Below are 19,996 nucleotides of genomic sequence, written 5' to 3' on the forward strand. Positions count from 1 at the left end.
TTTGTCAAATTCACAAACCAATTCAGGAACTAGCACAAGAAAGACAATAATCCAGTGGGCTCCGTTTCACAGCCACCATCAGGATTACTGAAGTTTTCGGAAATTGTAGAATGGATTTTTGAAGCATTCAATATTTCTGAACCACTAAAGACCATCATAACGGCATTCCTTCCAATAGCTAGAACTTTTTTGAAACAGTTATCAGCTCAATGGCCAGTTCTTTCAGGTTTTGTATCATTTGATGGATAAATTATCATCCGCCGCAAATGATTCAATCACTGTTCTGCAGTGGAATTGTCGAAGCATCATGCCAAAACTTGATTCATTTAAAGTTTTGTTGCATAGTCAAAAATGTGATGTATTTGCTTTGTGCGAAACATGGCTTACATCAAACATAGCCTCAAATTTTAATGACTTTAACATTATACGTCTCGATAGAGACTCTCCGTATGGTGGAGTGCTTTTAGGAATTAAGAAATGTTATTCCTTCTATAGATTAAACATTCCTTCGACTTCTAGTATAGAAGTTGTTGCTTGTCAAATAAACATTAAAGGAAGGAACACATTCGCTGTTGAGCAGTTGAGAAGATCAGTCGTTTTGTGACGAATCTGCACAGTACAAATTGTTTGTTCTATAGTTAGCGGAAAATATATCACCGATCCACGTGATCTACAGATAAGTATTTACATAAGTTTTTATCGTAATAAGATACGAGAGAAAAGGATTAACTTCTAAAATAAAGACGATATTCACACTCCCTTACCTCACCATTTTAAAATGGCCGGGGAAGGGGGGGATAAGATGCAGGTCGACGACAAAGAGAAACGCAGCACTAGTAAAACGAGGTTAGATCCGTCGAAAAAGGTGTTCAGATATAGAGAATATCCGGAGGGAACTGCAGGACCTTATACAGTGTATATGAGAAAAACTTCGACTCCCATAAATGTGCTCTTAATCTCATCAGAACTATATAAGCATTTCAAATCGATTACAGAAATACGTAAAGTGAATTTGAACAAAATACGAATTTCCTTAACCAAAAGAGAGGAGGCAAATGAAATAGTTAAACTACCGCGATTCGAAAATGTTTACCGAGTATATATTCCTGCAGATCTGGTAGAGATCGACGGGGTAATATACGACAGTGAAGTCACGCCAGAGGACATACTGAAATCAGGAGTAGGGAAATTTAAGAAGATAGGTCTTCCGCAGATACCCATTTTAGATTGCGAAAGACTTATTATACAGGAAAACATCGAAAGTGAGGTTAGGTTGATGCCATCTAATGCACTACGGGTCACGTTTTCTGGAACAGCGTTACCCGAGTATGTATGTGTTAGCAACGTACTGATAAAAGTGAGGTTATATTCCCCAAAAGTAATGATGTGCAGTAGATGCCAATTACTGGGTCACACTGACAAATTCTGTACAAATAAAATACGATGTAGCATATGTGGTGACAATCACGAAGCCCCAGATTGCACAAATACCAATCAAATATGTCTGTTGTGCAAAAGAGAGCACGAGACAATGAAGTAATGTGTAATGTATATAGATAAACGCAAGAAAATCAGAGAAAGAGTCTTGAATCGCAGCAAAAACACATATGCGGATATGGTGAAAGCCATTGAAACATCGAACATGTACTCCGAACTTAGTAATTTGGATCAAAAAGAGGACGAAACAAATGAACCTCATTGTTCCTATTCAACCCCCCCCCGTAAAAGAAAACGAGGTGAACAAAGTAACAAGAGACTGGATCGCGCTAAAGTAGATAACCAGAAAAAGGTAAACCAGACCTTTCCACCGCTCCCGCGAACGAGGGACGTTCCCGGGTTCCGTAAAACTGATAGTGGTCAAGCTCCGGAACTAAAACCCAATAGTTGGTCGATAGCAGGAGTTCTCAAAATGTTGTGCGATGCCCTTAACCTCGACGTGTTCTGGCGCAACCTAGTAGACAAAATCAGCCCAGTACTAAAAATAGTATGGCAGAAAGTGAAGACATATTTGCCCCTCTTTGACCTTTTCTCAGAAAAACATGAATAATACAATCACAAAGAATAATATTTCGTTTCTCCAGTGGAATAGCCGAAGTGTAATACCGAAACTTGATGGTCTGCGTGCAATGATAACCGAGTATGACATAGACATTTTTTGTATTTGTGAATCATGGTTAACTAAAGAAAACTATCTTTCCATTGCCTCTTTCAACATCATTCGCAAGGATCGATTAGTACCGTACGGTGGAGTGTTAATCGGCATACGAAACAACATTCAATTCGAGTGCCTCAAGCTACCTAGTGTAGGGTATATAGAGTGCGTGGGTTGTAGGATCAAAATGAACAACTTTGAATGCTCAATAGTTTCAGTTTATATTCCTCCAAACAGGAGCTTTCGGGAAAGTGATTTTAGAGAGATTTTAGAAAAAATACCAAATCCATGCGTAATTTTGGGAGATTTAAATTCCCATGGAATTGCGTGGGGATCATCAAAGGACGATGGCCGAGCTCATATTATCGGAGATCTAATAGATGAGTTCCATCTGTCGGTGCTTAATGACGGCAGTGCAACCAGAGTGACCTGTCCTCCGGTGACACCATCGTGTGTTGATCTCTCTATATGTTCGGCGTCACTTTCTTTAGACTGTACTTGGAAAGTGCTGAATGATCCATTTGGTAGTGATCATCTTCCAATATATATACAATATTGCTCTCCAATACAACTTTCAGAAGCAGTATATAATCACGAGTTATCAAAAAACGTAAACTGGAATCAGTTCTCACAAAAACTACAGGGAAGGGCTGAAGAAATTACGAACGTTAAAAATACGAAAGAAAAATACCAGACGTTCTCAAAAGTCATTATAGAATGCTTAAGCGAATCACAAACTAAATCTACTCAAATCAAACCCCCCAGAAAACGTCCTCCCACGGTATGGTGGGACCATTCGTGCTCAGAAAAACTACTAATAAAGTCGGAAGCATACAAACGGTTTAGAGTCACAGGGCGCAGAGAGGATTTTCTTGAATACAAACGCCTTGAAGCGTCATTCAGTCGTCTCACGAAGTCAAAGAAACGCGGTTACTGGAAAAGCTTCGTAGAAAATCTAAACAAAGACACAGCCATGTCTACCTTATGGGCTACTGCCCGTCATTTACGTAACAGTAAATTCCCAACTTCCCCATTACATAAATACTCTGAGGACTGGGTAGAACGATTTGCAGCAAAAATTTGTCCCGACTATGTTCAGAACAACCCACATCTGAACTTTTCGGGAAATGTAGAGCAGGTTCCCAAGTTAGCCTGTCCGTATACTATAGAGGAACTTGAATTTGCCCTTACGTCAACAAAGAACACATCAGCGGGGTTGGACAATCTGAGATTCATCGTACTGACAAAATTGCCTCTGCAATTCAAACAGATGTTATTAGAGATGTTCAATGCTTTTATCATTGAAAATTCTTGCCCGGAAGAATGGAGGCAAATTAAAGTTGTGTGCATTTTAAAACCCGATAAGGACCCTTGCTCAGAAAACTCCTACCGACCCATATGTATGTTATCGTGTATTCGAAAGTTAATGGAAAAAATGATATTGAACCGATTAGAAATTTGGGCTGAGAGGGAAAAGATCATGGCCAAGAGACAGTATGGATTCAGGCAAGGGAGAGGCACGCGAGACTGCCTTGCACTCTTAGCCGCAGAAGCGGAACTTTCGCTAAATAAAAAAGAAGAAATGGCCACAGTGTTCATTGATATTGCCGGAGCATACGACTCAGTAATTATCGAAAGACTGTGTGCAAAAATGCAAAGATTCGGTATTCCGTTATGCCTAGTAAATTTTCTACTAAATCTACTATCAAAAAAAATAATGTATTTTGATGTGAACAACTCGGTAAAATCGATTCGTCACAGTTTTTTCGGGTTACCCCAAGGTTCAAGCCTTAGCCCTTTCCTGTTCAATCTGTACACCAGTGACGTGGAGAAATCAGTAGCAAGTGAATGTGTGTTGACTCAATATGCCGATGACTTTGTGATCGAGATATCCGGCCAGGATAGAGAACTAATGCGATTGAAACTACAATCCTCTTTGGATGGAATAGTACAATGGGGAGAAATAAACGGGTTTAAATTTTCGGTTACAAAAACAGAACTAATAGTATTCTCTAGAAAAAGGACAACCCCTAGCATTGATCTGAAAATGTACGGTATGCAAATTAAAATGGTCTTTGAATATAAATATTTAGGTGTATGGTTTGATACCCGACTAACATGGAAGGTCCACATTAATTACGTTCATAGAAAATGCCAAAAAAGAATCAATTTCCTAAGAGCAATATCCGGTACGTGGTGGGGAGCGCACCCATCGCTTTTGCTCACACTCTATAAAACCACAATACTCTCCGTATTAGAATATGGTTGTTTTGTCTTCGGCCATGCAGCTGATATACAGGTTATGAAATTGTGTAGAATCCAGAATCGATGTATTCGCATTGCCTTGGGCTTGATGCAATCAACCCACACCAAATCATTGGAAGTGCTCGCGGGAATTCTACCTTTGAAACTTAGATTTTTTGAACTCAACTGCCGGTTCATCCTCAAATGTTTTTCATGCCAACACCCCATAGTGGATGTAATGAATTCATTATTCGAGCTAAATCCTTCCTGTAGAATTCTCAGAACATACATACACTGTATTACGGTTGATCTAAACAGTATCGCTGTCGAAAACTATTTTTCGTATGATATAACAGACCACTCGTTCTACCTTAAAATAGACACATCCATTCACGACCAACTTAGGGGAATCCCTAAACACTGTTTAACACATACAGCAACAGCAATTGTACAACAGAAACTTACAAAGTATAATCAAGTTAATATTTTTTACACGGATGGTTCAAAATCATTCGACACCTCGGGATTTGGAGTCTTCAATACTATCGCTAAATGTAGTTTTCGTCTACAAAACCCATGTTCTGTTTTTACAGCGGAAGTAACTGCCATACTCCATTGCTGTGAAATGATAAAGAAACTTCCTCTATCTGATTACGTGATATGTACAGATAGTTTAAGCGCACTAGAAGCCCTTAAAAGTAATCGGAACATTAAGAATACAAGCTTGACGATCCTCAGAGTCCGTAATATTTCATCTCACCTAATCCGACTGGGTTATTCATTACTTTTCCTATGGATCCCTGCACATTGTTCGATATACGGTAATGAGCAGGCTGATGCATTAGCAAAATCAGGTGTATCAAACTTATCCCTATTCAGTCGATCGGTCGAAATAACCGAGTACTTTCCAGTTTTGAAAAATCACGTAATTCAAGAATGGCAAAGGTCTTGGAATGAGAGTGAGAAGGGCAGATGGTGTTACTCTATACATCCGAACGTCAAGAATAAAGCCTGGTTTACCGATACTCATTTAACAAGGAACTGTATTAGAAATATATCTCGAATAATGTCGAATCATTATGGATCAAAAAGTCATCTCTATCGTGTGAATATAGTAGAAAGTAATATCTGTGAATGTGGCAGTGATTATGAAGACATTGACCATGTGGTGTGGAAATGCGAATTGTTAGCGGATGCTAGAACTGAACTGATAAAACCATTATCGAAAATAGGTCGACCTACACCAATACCCATAAGAGATATCCTGGGAAACTTTGATTTACCTTACATCAAGATCCTTAATGATTTTTTACTATCAATTGCAAAAAAAATCTAATAAATATAATTATTATCGTTATAGTAACCGAGACACAGGATATTCGAAACGAATGAATGGACACAACCTATGTCAGGAGGGACCAGAGAACCTCCCAGAATTCACATTAAACATATCAAAATTAATTCCCGGCTTAGTGATGGTGATAAAACTCGCCGATTTAGCCTAAGATTAGTAGCATAAGGTTGTCAGTTTATATTATATAAATTAGACATTTTGTAATAAAAAAAAAAAAACATTAAAGGAAAGGACATTTGCATTGCTTCGGTATATATTCCTCCAAGAGCTCAAGTTGGACAACGACAGCTTAATGAAATGGTCGAAGCCCTTCCTGCTCCACGTTTGATTTTAGGAGATTTCAATTCGCACGGAATGATGTGGGGTTCCGTTTACAATGATAGCAGATCATCTTTAATATATAATATTTGCGACAATTTCAATATGACAGTATTGAATATGGGTAGCATGACACGGATTCCAAGACCTCCTGCACGTCCAAGTGCATTAGATTTATCTCTTTGCTCGACTTCAATTCGACTAGATTGCACCTGGAAAGTATTTCCTGATTTACACGGTAGCGATCATTTACCAATCATCATCTCAATTAGCAAATGATGATTCCAATGATAGCCCCTTTTCAATGATGGAATTTTCCATAGCACTCATGTCTTGTAACAATAACGCTCCTGGGTTGGACAGAATTAAATTCAATTTGGTGAAGAATCTGCCCGACCTCGCAAAAAGACGTTTGTTGGAATTGTTCAACAAGTTTCTTGAGTAAAATATTGTTCCACCTGACTGGAGACAAGTGAAAGTTATCGCCATTCAAAAGCCGGGGAAACCAGCTTCCAATCACAACTCATATAGACCCATTGCAATGTTGTCCTGCATCAGAAAATTGTTCGAAAAAATTATTCTTCGACGTCTCGACACTTGGGTCGAGACGAAAGGTTTGTTGTCAGATACTCAATTTGGCTTCCGAAGAAATAAAGGGACGAATGATTGCCTTGCATTGCTTTCGTCTGACATCCAAATTGCCTTCGCTCAAAAACAACAAATGGCCTCTGTATTTTTAGACATTAAAGGAGCATTTGATTCAGCTTCCATTGATGTTCTTTCAGACAAGCTCCACCAACATGGACTTCCAGCGGTTATAAATAATTATTTGCACAATCTTTTGTCAGAGAAGTGCATGTATTTTTCACATGGCGATTTGGTAACATTCAGAATTAGCTACATGGGTCTCCCGCAAGGCTCATGCCTCAGTCCGCTCCTGTATAATTTCTATGTAAACGACATTGACAGCTGTCTCGTAACCCCATGTACACTAAGACAATTGGCAGATGATGGCGTGGTTTCAGTTACTGGACCCAAAGCTATTGATCTGCATAAACCATTGCAAGATACCTTAGATAACTGGTCCGATTGGGCTGTTCATCTTGGTATCGAATTCTCTGCGGAGAAAACAGAGTTAGTCGTCTTTTCAAGAAAGCATGATCCCGCGCAGCTTCAGCTCCATATGATGGGAAGAATGATCCAGCAGGTTTTAACTTTTAAATACCTCGGGGTGTGGTTCGATTCCAAATGCACGTGGGGAGGACACATTAGGTATCTGATAACGAAATGCCAACAAAGAGTAAATTTTCTTCGAACAATAACAGGATCTTGGTGGGGTGCTCATCCGGAAGATCTAATAAAATTGTATCAGACAACGATACTTTCAGTGATGGAATATGGATGCGTTTGCTTTCGTTCCGCTGCAAATTCTCATATTATCAAACTTGAGCGAATTCAGTATCGTTGTTTGCGAATTGCTTTAGGCTGCATGCATTCCACACATACAATGAGTCTTGAAGTTCTGGCGGGAGTTCTTCCATTGAAGGATCGTTTTTAGGAGCTTTCGTCGCGACTGCTAATAAGATGCGAGGTACTGAATCCCCTAATTATTAATAACTTCGAAAGGCTAGTTGAGCTTCAATCTCAAACAAGATTCATGACAGTCTATTTTAACCATATGTCACAGGAAATCAACCCTTCAAGATATATTCCTATCCATGTCAGCCTCCTAAATGTCCCTGACTCAACTTTATTTTTCGACACATCCATGCAGCGCGAAGTGCGTGGAATCCCGGATCACCTACGCTCTATGGAAATCCCAAAAATATTTGGGCAAAATAAAACAGTGTCTGAACGACATATTGAATAATAATTATCAAATCACAATAGTTTGGGTCCCGGCTCATTGCTCCATTCCAGGCAATGAAAGAGCCGATAGTTTGGCCAAACGTGGTGCTATTGAAGGTGAAATTTATGAGCGACCGATTGCTTTCAACGAATTTTATAGCGCGACTCGCCAAAGAACACTTGCCAGCTGGCAAACTTCTTGGGATAGAGATGATCTGGGACGGTGGATGCACTCAATTATTCCGAAAATATCGACAAAGGCATGGTTCAGGGGACTGGATGTGAGTAGGGATTTTATTCGTGTGATGTCCAGACTCATGTCCGATCACTACACGTTAGATGCACATCTCCTTCGAATTGGACTTTCCGAAACTAATCATTGTGCTTGTGGCAAAGGCTATCGCGATATTGATCATGTCGTTTGGACATGCGTGGAATATCGTGATGTCAGATCTCAACTAATAAATTCCTTGCGTACCCAAGGTAGACTATCCAATGTCCCAGTTCGAGACATTCTTGCTTGTCGTGACCTTTCTTACATGAAACTTCTTTATCATTTCATAAAGACTATCGAAGTTTCAATTTAATAATTTGATCTTTTGAGGGTTAGTTCTGACTCCTACAGCGTCCATTAGTTCATCCAATAGCAAAATTTTAATAAAAATGATGTGCTGATACAAACAAACTCAAAATAGGTTACGAAATCAACAACAAAATGTATAAAATTTAAACTTATCTTATAATTTATAGCAGTTAATCGCTTGGTTCAAATAATGTTCTTAAGTAGATTTAATAATAAATAACGAAATAGCTAATATGATATTTAAAAATTAAGAGGAATATGTTTTATTAAACTCAAATCGCTGTGACTATAGTAGTATTATATTAGGTTAAGAATTCTATGTAAAAGTGATGATACGGCGAAGAAAAACTTATGTAAATTGCCTTATGAAATAAACGTATTTATGAGAAAAAAAAAACTAATCGAACTGTTCAAACTAACATACTTTTCAATTACTAATTCATTAGTACACTTTTTCAGTATGTCAGTAAGAATAGATGCCCTGTGATCGAAATTTCCAGTCAACTGTGTACAACCCAAGCTTCTTGATACAAGTCGAGATATGGTTTGCTTTGAATAGTTTTTCCAACACTTGATTTTCACCGTATCTTCCTCATTTCTAGAGCTACTCGTTACGGAAATTGCAATTGTTTCATGATCTGAAATCTTGCAATCGGATTCCACATTTGAATAAACACCGTCGAAATTGGAATACACGTGATCTATCAATGTTTTACTGTATCTCGAAATTCTTGTAAATTCATTCACAGTTTGCTTCAAATTGAAGAATTCTGCTAACTGTTTCAATTGAGTCGATCCTTGATCACTGAGCCAATCAATATTAAAATCTCCAGTAATAATATTTAGTTTACCAAAATCTAAGAAATTCTCCCACCAGTTTGCTAAAATTTCCAGATAGGAAATTTGTTAGTAGGGAGGGAAAGAGATCCGGATATGTTTTGGTAAACAATATGATCTCAACGAAACCTGATTTTCGATACTCAGGAGAAATATAATAAGTAAGCAAAATATAAAATATCTCCAAGGAACGATCTCACCAGAATCCCTTTTCTCCTGCTCGCTCTGCTGTCAGCAACGCGAGATGAAACACGACCACTGAAAGAATAAAATAAAAACACTCGCGAATGGGTCCTTTGCAGAACCAAACCCTAGACCTTCAGTCTCAATGACATGATCGACTTGTAAACTTTCACACATTCCATATAAATCCGACAACATCGACAATGACATGCAGACGGCGCTTCGATCGGTTAACATGTTAACATCGTTGAATTTAGCGGCGGTAAATTCTCAGCTCCGGCTGTTTGAGCGTCTTTAGATTCGCGGATCAACATTATTCAATGAATAGCACTCTCACTACTAAACACTCACTTGCCACATCTGCACTATCACTAAAAATAACTATTTCAACCAAATTTTTAACTATACGTATCAAACAACACATTGAAATTATACTGTTTCAGCACGAGGGATTGGTAAAAATGGATGAGAACGAAGACTGCGACGATGGATGTCGAAATTGACCAATCGTAGGAGATCAGGACAATCAATATGTGATAGTATTGAATCAGCGGCGAAACAGCCGTTTCTACGAATACACAGCAGCAGTTACGTACCCAGAGCGGGGGCCCGAGGGGCCCGGGCCCCTCCCGAAATCAAAAACAGATATATAATTATTTAGGAGGTCTAAGACATGTGTTGCAGAAATAACAAGACAGTGAACGTAAATAAATGTAACACAATAACAGTTTCAGTGGAAAAGTTTAAAGTGTCTGTTAAAAACACCCGTAAAAGGCACACCGAGAATTACTTCAGTAACATTATTTTTTATTTTTGGGCCCCTCCCGAAACGAAATCCTGGGTACGGGCCTGCACAGCAGATCCAGTTCGATAAATCGGTAACGATCTTTATAACTTGGAAGGTTCAATGGGTCTCTCCGTGGTAGATTTCGGAGAGCAAACCTAATCAATTTGCGTTGAACAGCTTCAATACGATCAACATCAGTTTGATAATGAGGTGACCAAACGACAGCCGCATATTCAAGCGATGATAGGACTAGTGCATAATAAAGAATTTTCAAGCAGTGTATGTCAACGAAATTTTTGGTAATCCGTAATATGGAGCCTAAAGATTTTTAAAATCAAGTTTGTCATCAAAAATAACTCCTAAGTCCGCGAATGTATCCAATTGAGCTTGCCAAAAGCATGCATCTTCTTGTTCTCTGATCAGATGATGGAGTTCAAAGTCGTCCGCCAACGATAGTTTGAAACATTTCAGTAAGAAGTGAAGATCATTGAGATAGAGTAAAAATATAAACGGTCCTAAATGGCTTCCCTGAGGTACCCTAGAACTAACTGCAAATGGTGATGTTGTACAATTTCCTATTTTTACCGACATCTCACGACCGATAAGATGCTCAATACAATTGCTAATGATATAAGTAAAACTTACTATTAATATATTTCTGTCACCAGATTGTGTAGAAATTGCAATAAATTTGCAATTGGGGTAGCAAATTGGTGAGCCCCAATTACAATGTGAGATTCTTAAAATAAAATTAAATTATTTTCTTCATGTTTCGCTTGCGGCTCACCAGTGCTTAAGCAGGTTAAACTGGATTGCTGTTGCACCTTAGCAGTTCAATTTAAACCGCTAAGAGGACGTTACCAAAAGCCGCCCGTCCTCGAATTATGATCATGATGAAAACCCTTAGTTTGTTAGAGGGTTTTCATCATGATCATAAAAAATAAACCTTTATGTTTGACAATATTTCTACGCATCGATTTGATAAGATAAAACTATACGTTTTTGATAATTGGTTGTCAATTATCCAAGCTACTATTCAAACAGAGCACCTTAACCCAATTAAAATTAGTATTAATACCGTGGGATTCGTCACTGTGCTCATCAGCCAATGGACCTCCTGTGGATTTGCTTCATATCCCTTTCGCCTCGCATGAAGGGAAATGATTTTCTGCGAAATTCTGCTGATTTACCTTATTCGAGGAAAATGCTGAATCATTTTAGTCAGCCATTCTCATCACCAACACAAAAAAACCTGAACGGTGTTTTTCAGGGCATTCAAAATTCTCAAAAAAGAAATTTGCATAACTTTATTCGAATAACTACATGCAGAACCCAAAACAAAACTGCTGCTTGAATATTCTAAATAAAAATTACAAGTTGTTAAGACAACTCGATTTATGTTGCTTAGTTTTAAATTCAACGGTCTGACATTTGTGTATTGGACTGCCCAATGTTTGATCCACCCTAATGCGAGCATGCCTCCAAACCGAAAACTCAAACAAGTGGTTTTGCAACAGGTTTACTGTTGATAAGTGAAAGTCAATTTGCGTTTCTCCTTCCAGCACTGATAGCGATGATGATGACAATGAGGGTAACTTTATGGTTAACTCTCTACGAGTGCTTATAGAACTTCAAACCGTACTCACCGATAGGCCCTATGATTTCGGCTGGGATCAATCAGCGCTTCGTACTCGGTGAACAACTTTCGGAACTTCGACGGGAGTTTGTCCCACGTTAACGTTAGTCTAGACACAGCCATATTTGACAGACCCATCACGATTGCGAAGAATGCGTTCAGGTTCTGGTAGTCCTTGCAGCTGCCGGGGTCGATTGTTGCGTTAGATTAGAATTGGGAATTTACTTGAATTTGAATACTTACAAAGCGGCCAGTTTGATGAACTTCTTTACCAGCGCCATTCGCTTCGTCAGGTTCGCCGTTGACACGGTTTCCGTCACTACCCAGTACTGGATTTCGTTGAAGCGCCTTATAAATACATCTAAATTTGACGTTATCTGCAACAAAAGCATAGAGAGAGAGAGAAAAACGGGGAAAATGATAAAAACAATCTCATCAAGTTTGATGATAAAACTTTGAATATTAGATTCAGCGAATTATCTTGATTGAATTAGGTTCCGAGCGGAACTCAAGTATGAGTTTTCAGTTTTGTTTCTCTCCTATTGATGCTGCACAGAGCTGCTGCCGCAATCAGCTTACATTTTATATCTAGTTGGACATTTTCAACCGTTAACCGCAAAAAGCCATGACTAAGGCGAGCGAGCGCTAGTTGTTCTATCATTTTACGTTTACTGTTTTTTGTAATTATAGAATTTTATAAAGAATTCACTTAAACTTTCAATCGAGCTAGTTCTTATAACGTTAAAAGAAAATCACAAATTTCTTAACTAGAATTATGCGATCGCAGTATGCGTAAATGTAAAACACCTCAATTACTAGATTCTCGTGTGCCCTTTTATCAGATACCATAGCAACATGAAAATTACACTGACACAAACACCTGCCAAAAAACAACTGACAAAACAGCAAACGAGCGAGCATCTTTAGCAAGCTTTAGCATAAATCACAAATATTTCCAGCGTGCCAGTGTGGAAAGCTGACGACCAAGTATTTAAAAATATCAATTTTAAATGAAATGTTCACGTTGCTAAAACTTTGCCACCGGATCCAGCGCCGAGCATCCATCTCGGCTCATTTGCAGCACAAAAAGCATCCATTAATGAATATCCGCTTTATCTTTATGAGTTTCTCGCTTGAGTCGGTCTTTTGTGGGTGGGAGAAAAAAAAATTACGATCCATATTAAACCCAAGTCCAGGCGGCGGCTCTAGGGAACCCTATGTACTGGCAGCGTAGTTGATGAACGGTACGAAGCGTTGGGGTCGCATCGAATATCAAAAAACCACGTGAAAACAGAAATTTTCATGATTCTTTTGATAGCAACCGTGTGTGTTGATGGCCGCTGCCGAGGTGGGGAAAACCGAATAGAGAAAAAAAATTAGCGTTTTTTTTTCCTTCTCCGGCAGTGAAGAAAAACACAGCAAGCGGAAAATTACGATTTTAATCCGACATGCGAAAAAGGAGCTGTTCGCTTGCGGTATTCACTGTAGCGAGCGAGAAAAAAAAACAGTATCATAGCAACACGTGGTTTTGCTGGGGCATGACGGTTGTTTATTTTGACACACTCGGTTCACGGAGTCTCACAGCGGCAGCAGTTGAATGGAGTCAATCAAAGGCATGTGTAATGAATGATCGAATTAAGTCGACACCGAGAGGATGAATATTCTCCTTCCAACATGGAAGCAAGTGAGCTACCGCTGTCTGGCGCGGTGGAAATTCGGTTAGCTACAGCTCAATTGGTCCTCGTTTACCGTTCAAACACATACCTGTATTTTTTTCCGGAGGACGAATCAATGGGAAATCTATCAGGCGAGAGCCTGATTCAGCGTGAATAAAATCAATTACGATTTCATTCGAGCGAAATTGGACGTTATTTCATAATTTATGAAGCATGGAAACTCGACGCTTCACGACAAATCTTACCATCGTTGATTGTGCTGGGGCATCGATTGCAGCTCTCAAACACTTGTTCCCGCATGAAATTTTAGAATCTTCCGCCAAGGCATGCTAAGCACTTTTCGCGTAGACATCCGTTGCCAAGGAAATCAATTCATAATTGCTGTGCCGTTTGCTTCGATCAGAGCAGAATATCAGAGCAACAACCGAAACGGAAAAGTTTACGGCGTTTCAATAATTACCCTCACTAGTTTTCACAGTTGGATTGCGAAAATTTCTCCCTCAACTTCGGAATAGTTAGGAACAGTTCCTTCCGCTGTCTGGAAACTGTTTCGTATTGCAACAAACAGTGTCCGGGAACGCGAAAACTACAAAACTAGCTCTAGCGAAGAACTTGTTTCATTTCAACTTTGACATGTTTATACATATTGACAGTTTCATATTTCGCCCGGCTGCCACTTGCCAAATAAGCTTGCCGAATTGGTTTCCCAACATTTATCAGATCAATAATTCAATTATACAGCTCATTGCTTCGTCTCTCTCTCTCTATCTCGGTCTACACGGGTACATGGTTTTGATTTCACACATGAGTATGATGACATGTAATCTGGAGTAAACGATGACTTTTCGGTTGATGAAAATACACCATGAATTGAAGTGATAGTATCATGGCTGTTTTGTTAATGAGTATAACTGCCGGTGTTAGCTACGAGTTCGAGCCTTGTCTCAGCGGTAGCTTTTTCGCAGTTTTCGTTACATTTGCATGTAATTTTTCCAATCTTTTTTCCTCGTTAGATACTGATCAAATTTCAAACTAGCTCAAGGCGGTTCTAAGTATTTACACAAAATTAAAAAAAAATCATTGCAATATAAAATTCACCGAATTGACTCATTTGCTTAAATGACAGTATCTAGCTTCAAGAGAGTACCGAGTTGCCAAATCATTGTGTTCAGTCAAAAATATGACTGAACACAATGATTTGGCAACTCTGCACTCTCTAGAGGTTTCATCATAAAATTTAAAATAAGAAACAATGTTGGAATTCTGAGTCGACCCAAAATTATGCCTTCCACTATAGATTAGAAATGATCAAACCTTAAATCAGGACAGGAACTTTATCCATGGAAAAAATGCAGCAAGTTTAGTTTAAAAATCATTTAGCTAAGACTTGTTTCGCAGATGGAGTTTTCTCTAACCGTGAAATAGAAATAGAAAAGCTATAACCGGGTAAGTATATGAAATCTGTCCCCAAAAAAAATTCATATTGTTAAAGCACATTTGAAAAAGATTGGATTGGGCACAATTTTCCCAAAATTTCAACTTCCTAACTGGCATATTGACGGGGTTACGGTGGTTCTATTGATGTTTAATATAATTTGATTTTTGAAATAACTGTTTGATTGAAAAATTTAAAAACAACTAGGGATGTTTTGAGTATTATCGGAAAGATTTACAATTTACTCCTATATTTTTCAGATGTATTTCTTACGTTAAGAATATTTAAACATTTTGAAACACATTTGTTGACACTTCCAGTTTTGGCAAAAACTGAATATTTTTTTATTATAAATCAATAATTTTTGAACGCGGTAAGTGCTCCGGTTTCGAATTATTGAGAAATGTGGACCAAAATTATGGATTCTCAACAAAAAATTATCGGTGAAACAGGCGTTTCCATCGATTTTTTTCACACTTTCATCTATTTTTTTCACACTTCACTTCCACTCGTCACTCGGCACTCGTCACTCGTCACTCGTCAGTCGTCACTGTCATATTGTCATATTGTCATATTGTCATATTGTCATATTGTCATATTGTCATATTGTCATATTGTCATATTGTCATATTGTCATATTGTCATATTGTCATATTGTCATATTGTCATATTGTCATATTGTCATATTGTCTTCAGTCTTCAGTCTTCAGTCTTCAGTCTTCAGTCTTCAGTCTTCAGTCTTCAGTCTTCAGTCTTCAGTCTTCAGTCTTCAGTCTTCAGTCTTCAGTCTTCAGTCTTCAGTCTTCAGTCTTCAGTCTTCAGTCTTCAGTCTTCAGTCTTCAGTCTTCAGTCTTCAGTCTTCAGTCTTCAGTCTTCAGTCTTCAGTCTTCAGTCTTCAGTCTTCAGTCTTCAGTCTTCAGTCTTCAGTCTTCAGTCTTCAGTCTTCAGTCTTCAGTCTTCAGTCTTCAGTCTTCCGTCTTCAGTCTTGCTAGATAAGCTTAACTTTTCACTTTTCACTTTTCACTTTTCACTTTTCACTTTTCACTTTTCACTTTTCACTTTTCACTTTTCACTTTTCACTTTTCACTTTTCACTTTTCACTTTTCACTTTTCACTTTTCACTTTTCACTTTTCACTTTTCACTTTTCACTTTTCACTTTTCACTTTTCACTTTTCACTTTTCACTTTTCACTTTTCACTTTTCACTTTTCACTTTTCACTTTTCACTTTTCACTTTTCACTTTTCACTTTTCACTTTTCACTTTTCACTTTTCACTTTTCACTTTTCACTTTTCACTTTTCACTTTTCACTTTTCACTTTTCACTTTTCACTTTTCACTTTTCACTTTTCACTTTTCACTTTTCACTTTTCACTTTTCACTTTTCACTTTTCACTTTTCACTTTTCACTTTTCACTTTTCACTTTTCACATTTCACTTTTCACTTTTCACTTTTCACTTTTCACTTTTCACTTTTCACTTTTCACTTTTCACTTTTCACTTTTCACTTTTCACTTTTCACTTTTCACTTTTCACTTTTCACTTTTCACTTTTCACTTTTCACTGTTCTTTCCCTACTCTCCACACTTTATTCTTCATTTCTCACTCTTCCCTTCACACTCGTCACTAATCAGTATTGGTTTTACACTCTCGATTTTTCACTCTTCATTATTTACGGTTTTTCTTTCACATTTCTATATTCACTATCCAGTAATCGTTCATAGGAAAAAAAAATCTGTGTAATGTTATTATTCAATTTTTCAATTTTCGCTCTTTAACCGTATGCATGCTTCTTTTCATCTGTTTTTACCTGTTAATTTTTACTGGTCACAATTCTTACTTCAAAATCGTCGCACTCAATTTTCCTCTCTTAACATTTTATTCATCACCTTTTATTGCTTACTTTTCATTTCACAGTTATAATTCTTCATTTTTTATTATAAAATTTTGATTTTACATTTTTTTGTTCGTTATTCTTGACATTTTCGCTATCCTTTTTCTGATTTCCATTTACTTTACAGAAACGATTTTTCGTTATATACATTATTATATACCGTATATACACTATAAATATACACTAATATACACTAAAATGGTTAGATTTGGAGCGTCTTTACCTCAGCCGTTTGTCAATGCATGCGCGATAGCTTCGATCAATTCTCAAAGTAACGCTCTTAGGATGAGAGTTCAATGCGTTTTATTAAGTAATATTCAATATTACATGGAATGAAAAGTCCTGAACCTCTCACAGAAAATACGTGAATAGTTTCGAACCGTGTATATTTTTGTTGAGAAAAAGCCTTTGGATGACCCAATACCAAATTTCATGATAATCTCTATCCACTAGTGTTTGAATAACAGCTGATCGTGTCAGACGAGTTCTATTTCTCATCAAGCTATGGTAAAAAGATTTATGATTAGCGGTACGGATTGGTCATCCATCCACCGTATTCTTCAAACCTGGCCCTCAGCGACTATTATCTATTTCCAAATCTGAAAAAGTTTTTCCAGGTAAAGAAATTTTCTTGACAAATTTTAATTTTTTTTTCAAAGGGCATCCAAATATTGAAGGACAGGTGGGTTAAGTGTATCACTTTAGATGGAGATTATACTGAAGGAAAAAAGTTTCCACGGTAAAAAATCGATTTTTTCTTCATAAAGCTCGGGACTGCACCGATGTTTATCTAATTTTTTCACTTATTTATTTGACACTGCTCAAAATCCTTAGAGCTAAACGAGGCCGGTGTATCTTAAATATAAGTATCAATAAAATCAGTGCAGTGTTTCTCTTCGTTGCTCATTTTGTTAGGAGAGTCGGCAGTCTTTCCATCATCCTGCGAGACTTAGGGGGCTATTGATTCACTAAACGCGCCTTCGTCCATTAAATTGTCGTCTATATTATTGCTTTCGTTGTTGTTGGTAGTATTTTTTTTTATTACATTCGTATTTATTATTTTTTGATAGATTTTCTTAAAAACAAATCGAATCTTGAAGTAAAATATCTTTAATGGATAATGGATAAAAGGCAAACCAGTCATGATAATTGGAATATCAATTACAAAATAAACATAAATGATTTGTTTCCAATATAATTTTTAATACTTTGGAGCACATTTCAATACATTTCAAACAGTCGAAGCTAATCGATTCAAATTTGCTGGTGATAATCGAAAACGCAAATGCGAATCACCAGTCTCTATTTAGATTTCTTGCCGGAGAGAGTTCTGGTTATCGAGTTGATGTCCATGCCTATTCATTTGCACTTGTTCACTACCAACAGTGAAGACTATGAAGAATATTTGGCACTTGAAACTGAGCAAGCAAAACTTCAAGTCACTAGGTATGGTTATTCAATTGACGATAAATTCTGGGAGTTTCATTTGAGTCAAAAGTCAAATGGATATGCTGACAGTCAATGGCCATAAACCATTCATTTTCATCTAATAATATTCGATTGAAATGAAGTTTCACTATTCTCTTGATTACTGCGCTATTGTTTTTTTCAAATACGGCAATTTTTGACTTTGTTATGCTTAATGCAGTAGGCTTTGTAGTTTTTCGGCACGAATTTGGTAACTACCTTTTCGTGAAAAAGAACATTATGTATACGGCGTTATTAGACTTGTTCAACTGCAGTTCCATAACCATATTAATATCGAAGAGCATTTTTTGTCTTTCGCAAGGTTTCAATTTCGCTTACTGAAGGTCACATATTGACGTGAATGGAAATCAGATCATGCATAATGTGCCAACGGTTATCATTATTCTACAAATTTCATTACCCATAATCCACACTCACCACTAATCCAGCTTATCCGTTTCACGTATTTGACTTGTTCCTATGGCAACGTCGTTAGCTCAGTCGAAGCATGCTTAGAATTTCTAATCAGCTCATGCTAATTTGAGCTCGAATTTTGATGCAGCACACGAATTACACGTAGTTGAATTTATGCTTGGCAACATACTATAATACCACATTTTGGTTGCACTCTCAGCTGCATTTAAAGTGATGATGCTCCGTTTTTCCCCAGCTGCTGTTGTTGCTTTTGCTTACCGAATACTCGAAATCTAATTCGTAAAATGAACATTTTATCTTCAGAACGTGATAAGTGCCGGTCTTACCAAACAGCAAGAAGCAAGCGCTCGGTTTTCGACGGAAAAGTGCAATTCCGGCAACAGGAAAATCAGCGAAAACCCCCCTCAGACAATGGCTTTTCGCTGTCACCGCCAGCCAAAGGAAAACTTCCTTAAGGTGAGTAAAAGCCAAACTATAATTTTTTTGCCCATTATAAAAAAAGGAAAAAAGAACGCACACTGGAAAACAATTCAAGATAAGGGCAGTGTTTAAGCGAATCTTCATTCCGGTTCCTAATCCGGACATGCTTTCTGCTCGTTTGTCTGAAAGGATTTCTTCGTGTGCTAAGTGAAAAGTTAACTCCCGACTTGGCACCTTTCGGTGCCCTCTGTGCTTTCTTCTGGCAGTGGATCCTCGAAGAAAACCTCCGAAAACCGGTTGAACGAGAAGTAGCAACACTCAAGCTGCTGCACCGTGCAGTCAGTATTGGCTACAATTTATTTCCTTTCTCATTTTCGTTAGAACTTCGGGCGACTATTTGGTGGCAATTCGTGTGTGTGTGAGAGAGAGAGAGTGAAGAACATGCAATAATAAATCCAACCATTTGCACTTATTCGTTACCGATAGAAGCGGTGCGAAAAAAAACGGAGTCCTGGAAAAGATTTATGGGTTGAGTGTTTTCCCCGAGGAACCGAACATTCTTCTTAGTTGTTATTTTTTTTAGCACAGCAACTAACAATAATTTTAACTTGAGGAGGAAACTATTTCCTAAGTTATTTTTTTCTATAATCTTCTCGTCCAAGTCGAGTAATAATGTTTGGTAATATTCTACTTCCTGTTTTATAGAGCTTATTTTCCTAGACTATGCT

The 19,996-nt window shown here is 37.7% G+C and overlaps 1 protein-coding gene across 5 annotated transcripts in view; it reads right to left on the reverse strand.

Annotated features, from left to right (window-relative positions):
- The window catches only part of LOC131436797 (rap guanine nucleotide exchange factor 4), a 446,791-nt gene that overhangs the window by 14,008 nt on the left and 412,787 nt on the right, over positions 1 to 19,996 (reverse strand). For all 5 annotated transcript variants that reach the window (XM_058605717.1, XM_058605715.1, XM_058605718.1 and 2 more), the window contains 2 exons: positions 12,186 to 12,319; positions 11,953 to 12,123 (listed from right to left, as the gene is read on the reverse strand). In XM_058605717.1, the coding sequence (XP_058461700.1) occupies positions 11,953 to 12,123; positions 12,186 to 12,319 (305 nt within the window). The remainder of the gene's footprint in view (positions 1 to 11,952; positions 12,124 to 12,185; positions 12,320 to 19,996) is intronic.

The sequence above is a fragment of the Malaya genurostris genome, chromosome 3 (assembly GCF_030247185.1).
Source record: "Malaya genurostris strain Urasoe2022 chromosome 3, Malgen_1.1, whole genome shotgun sequence".
Taxonomy (NCBI): domain Eukaryota; kingdom Metazoa; phylum Arthropoda; class Insecta; order Diptera; family Culicidae; genus Malaya; species Malaya genurostris.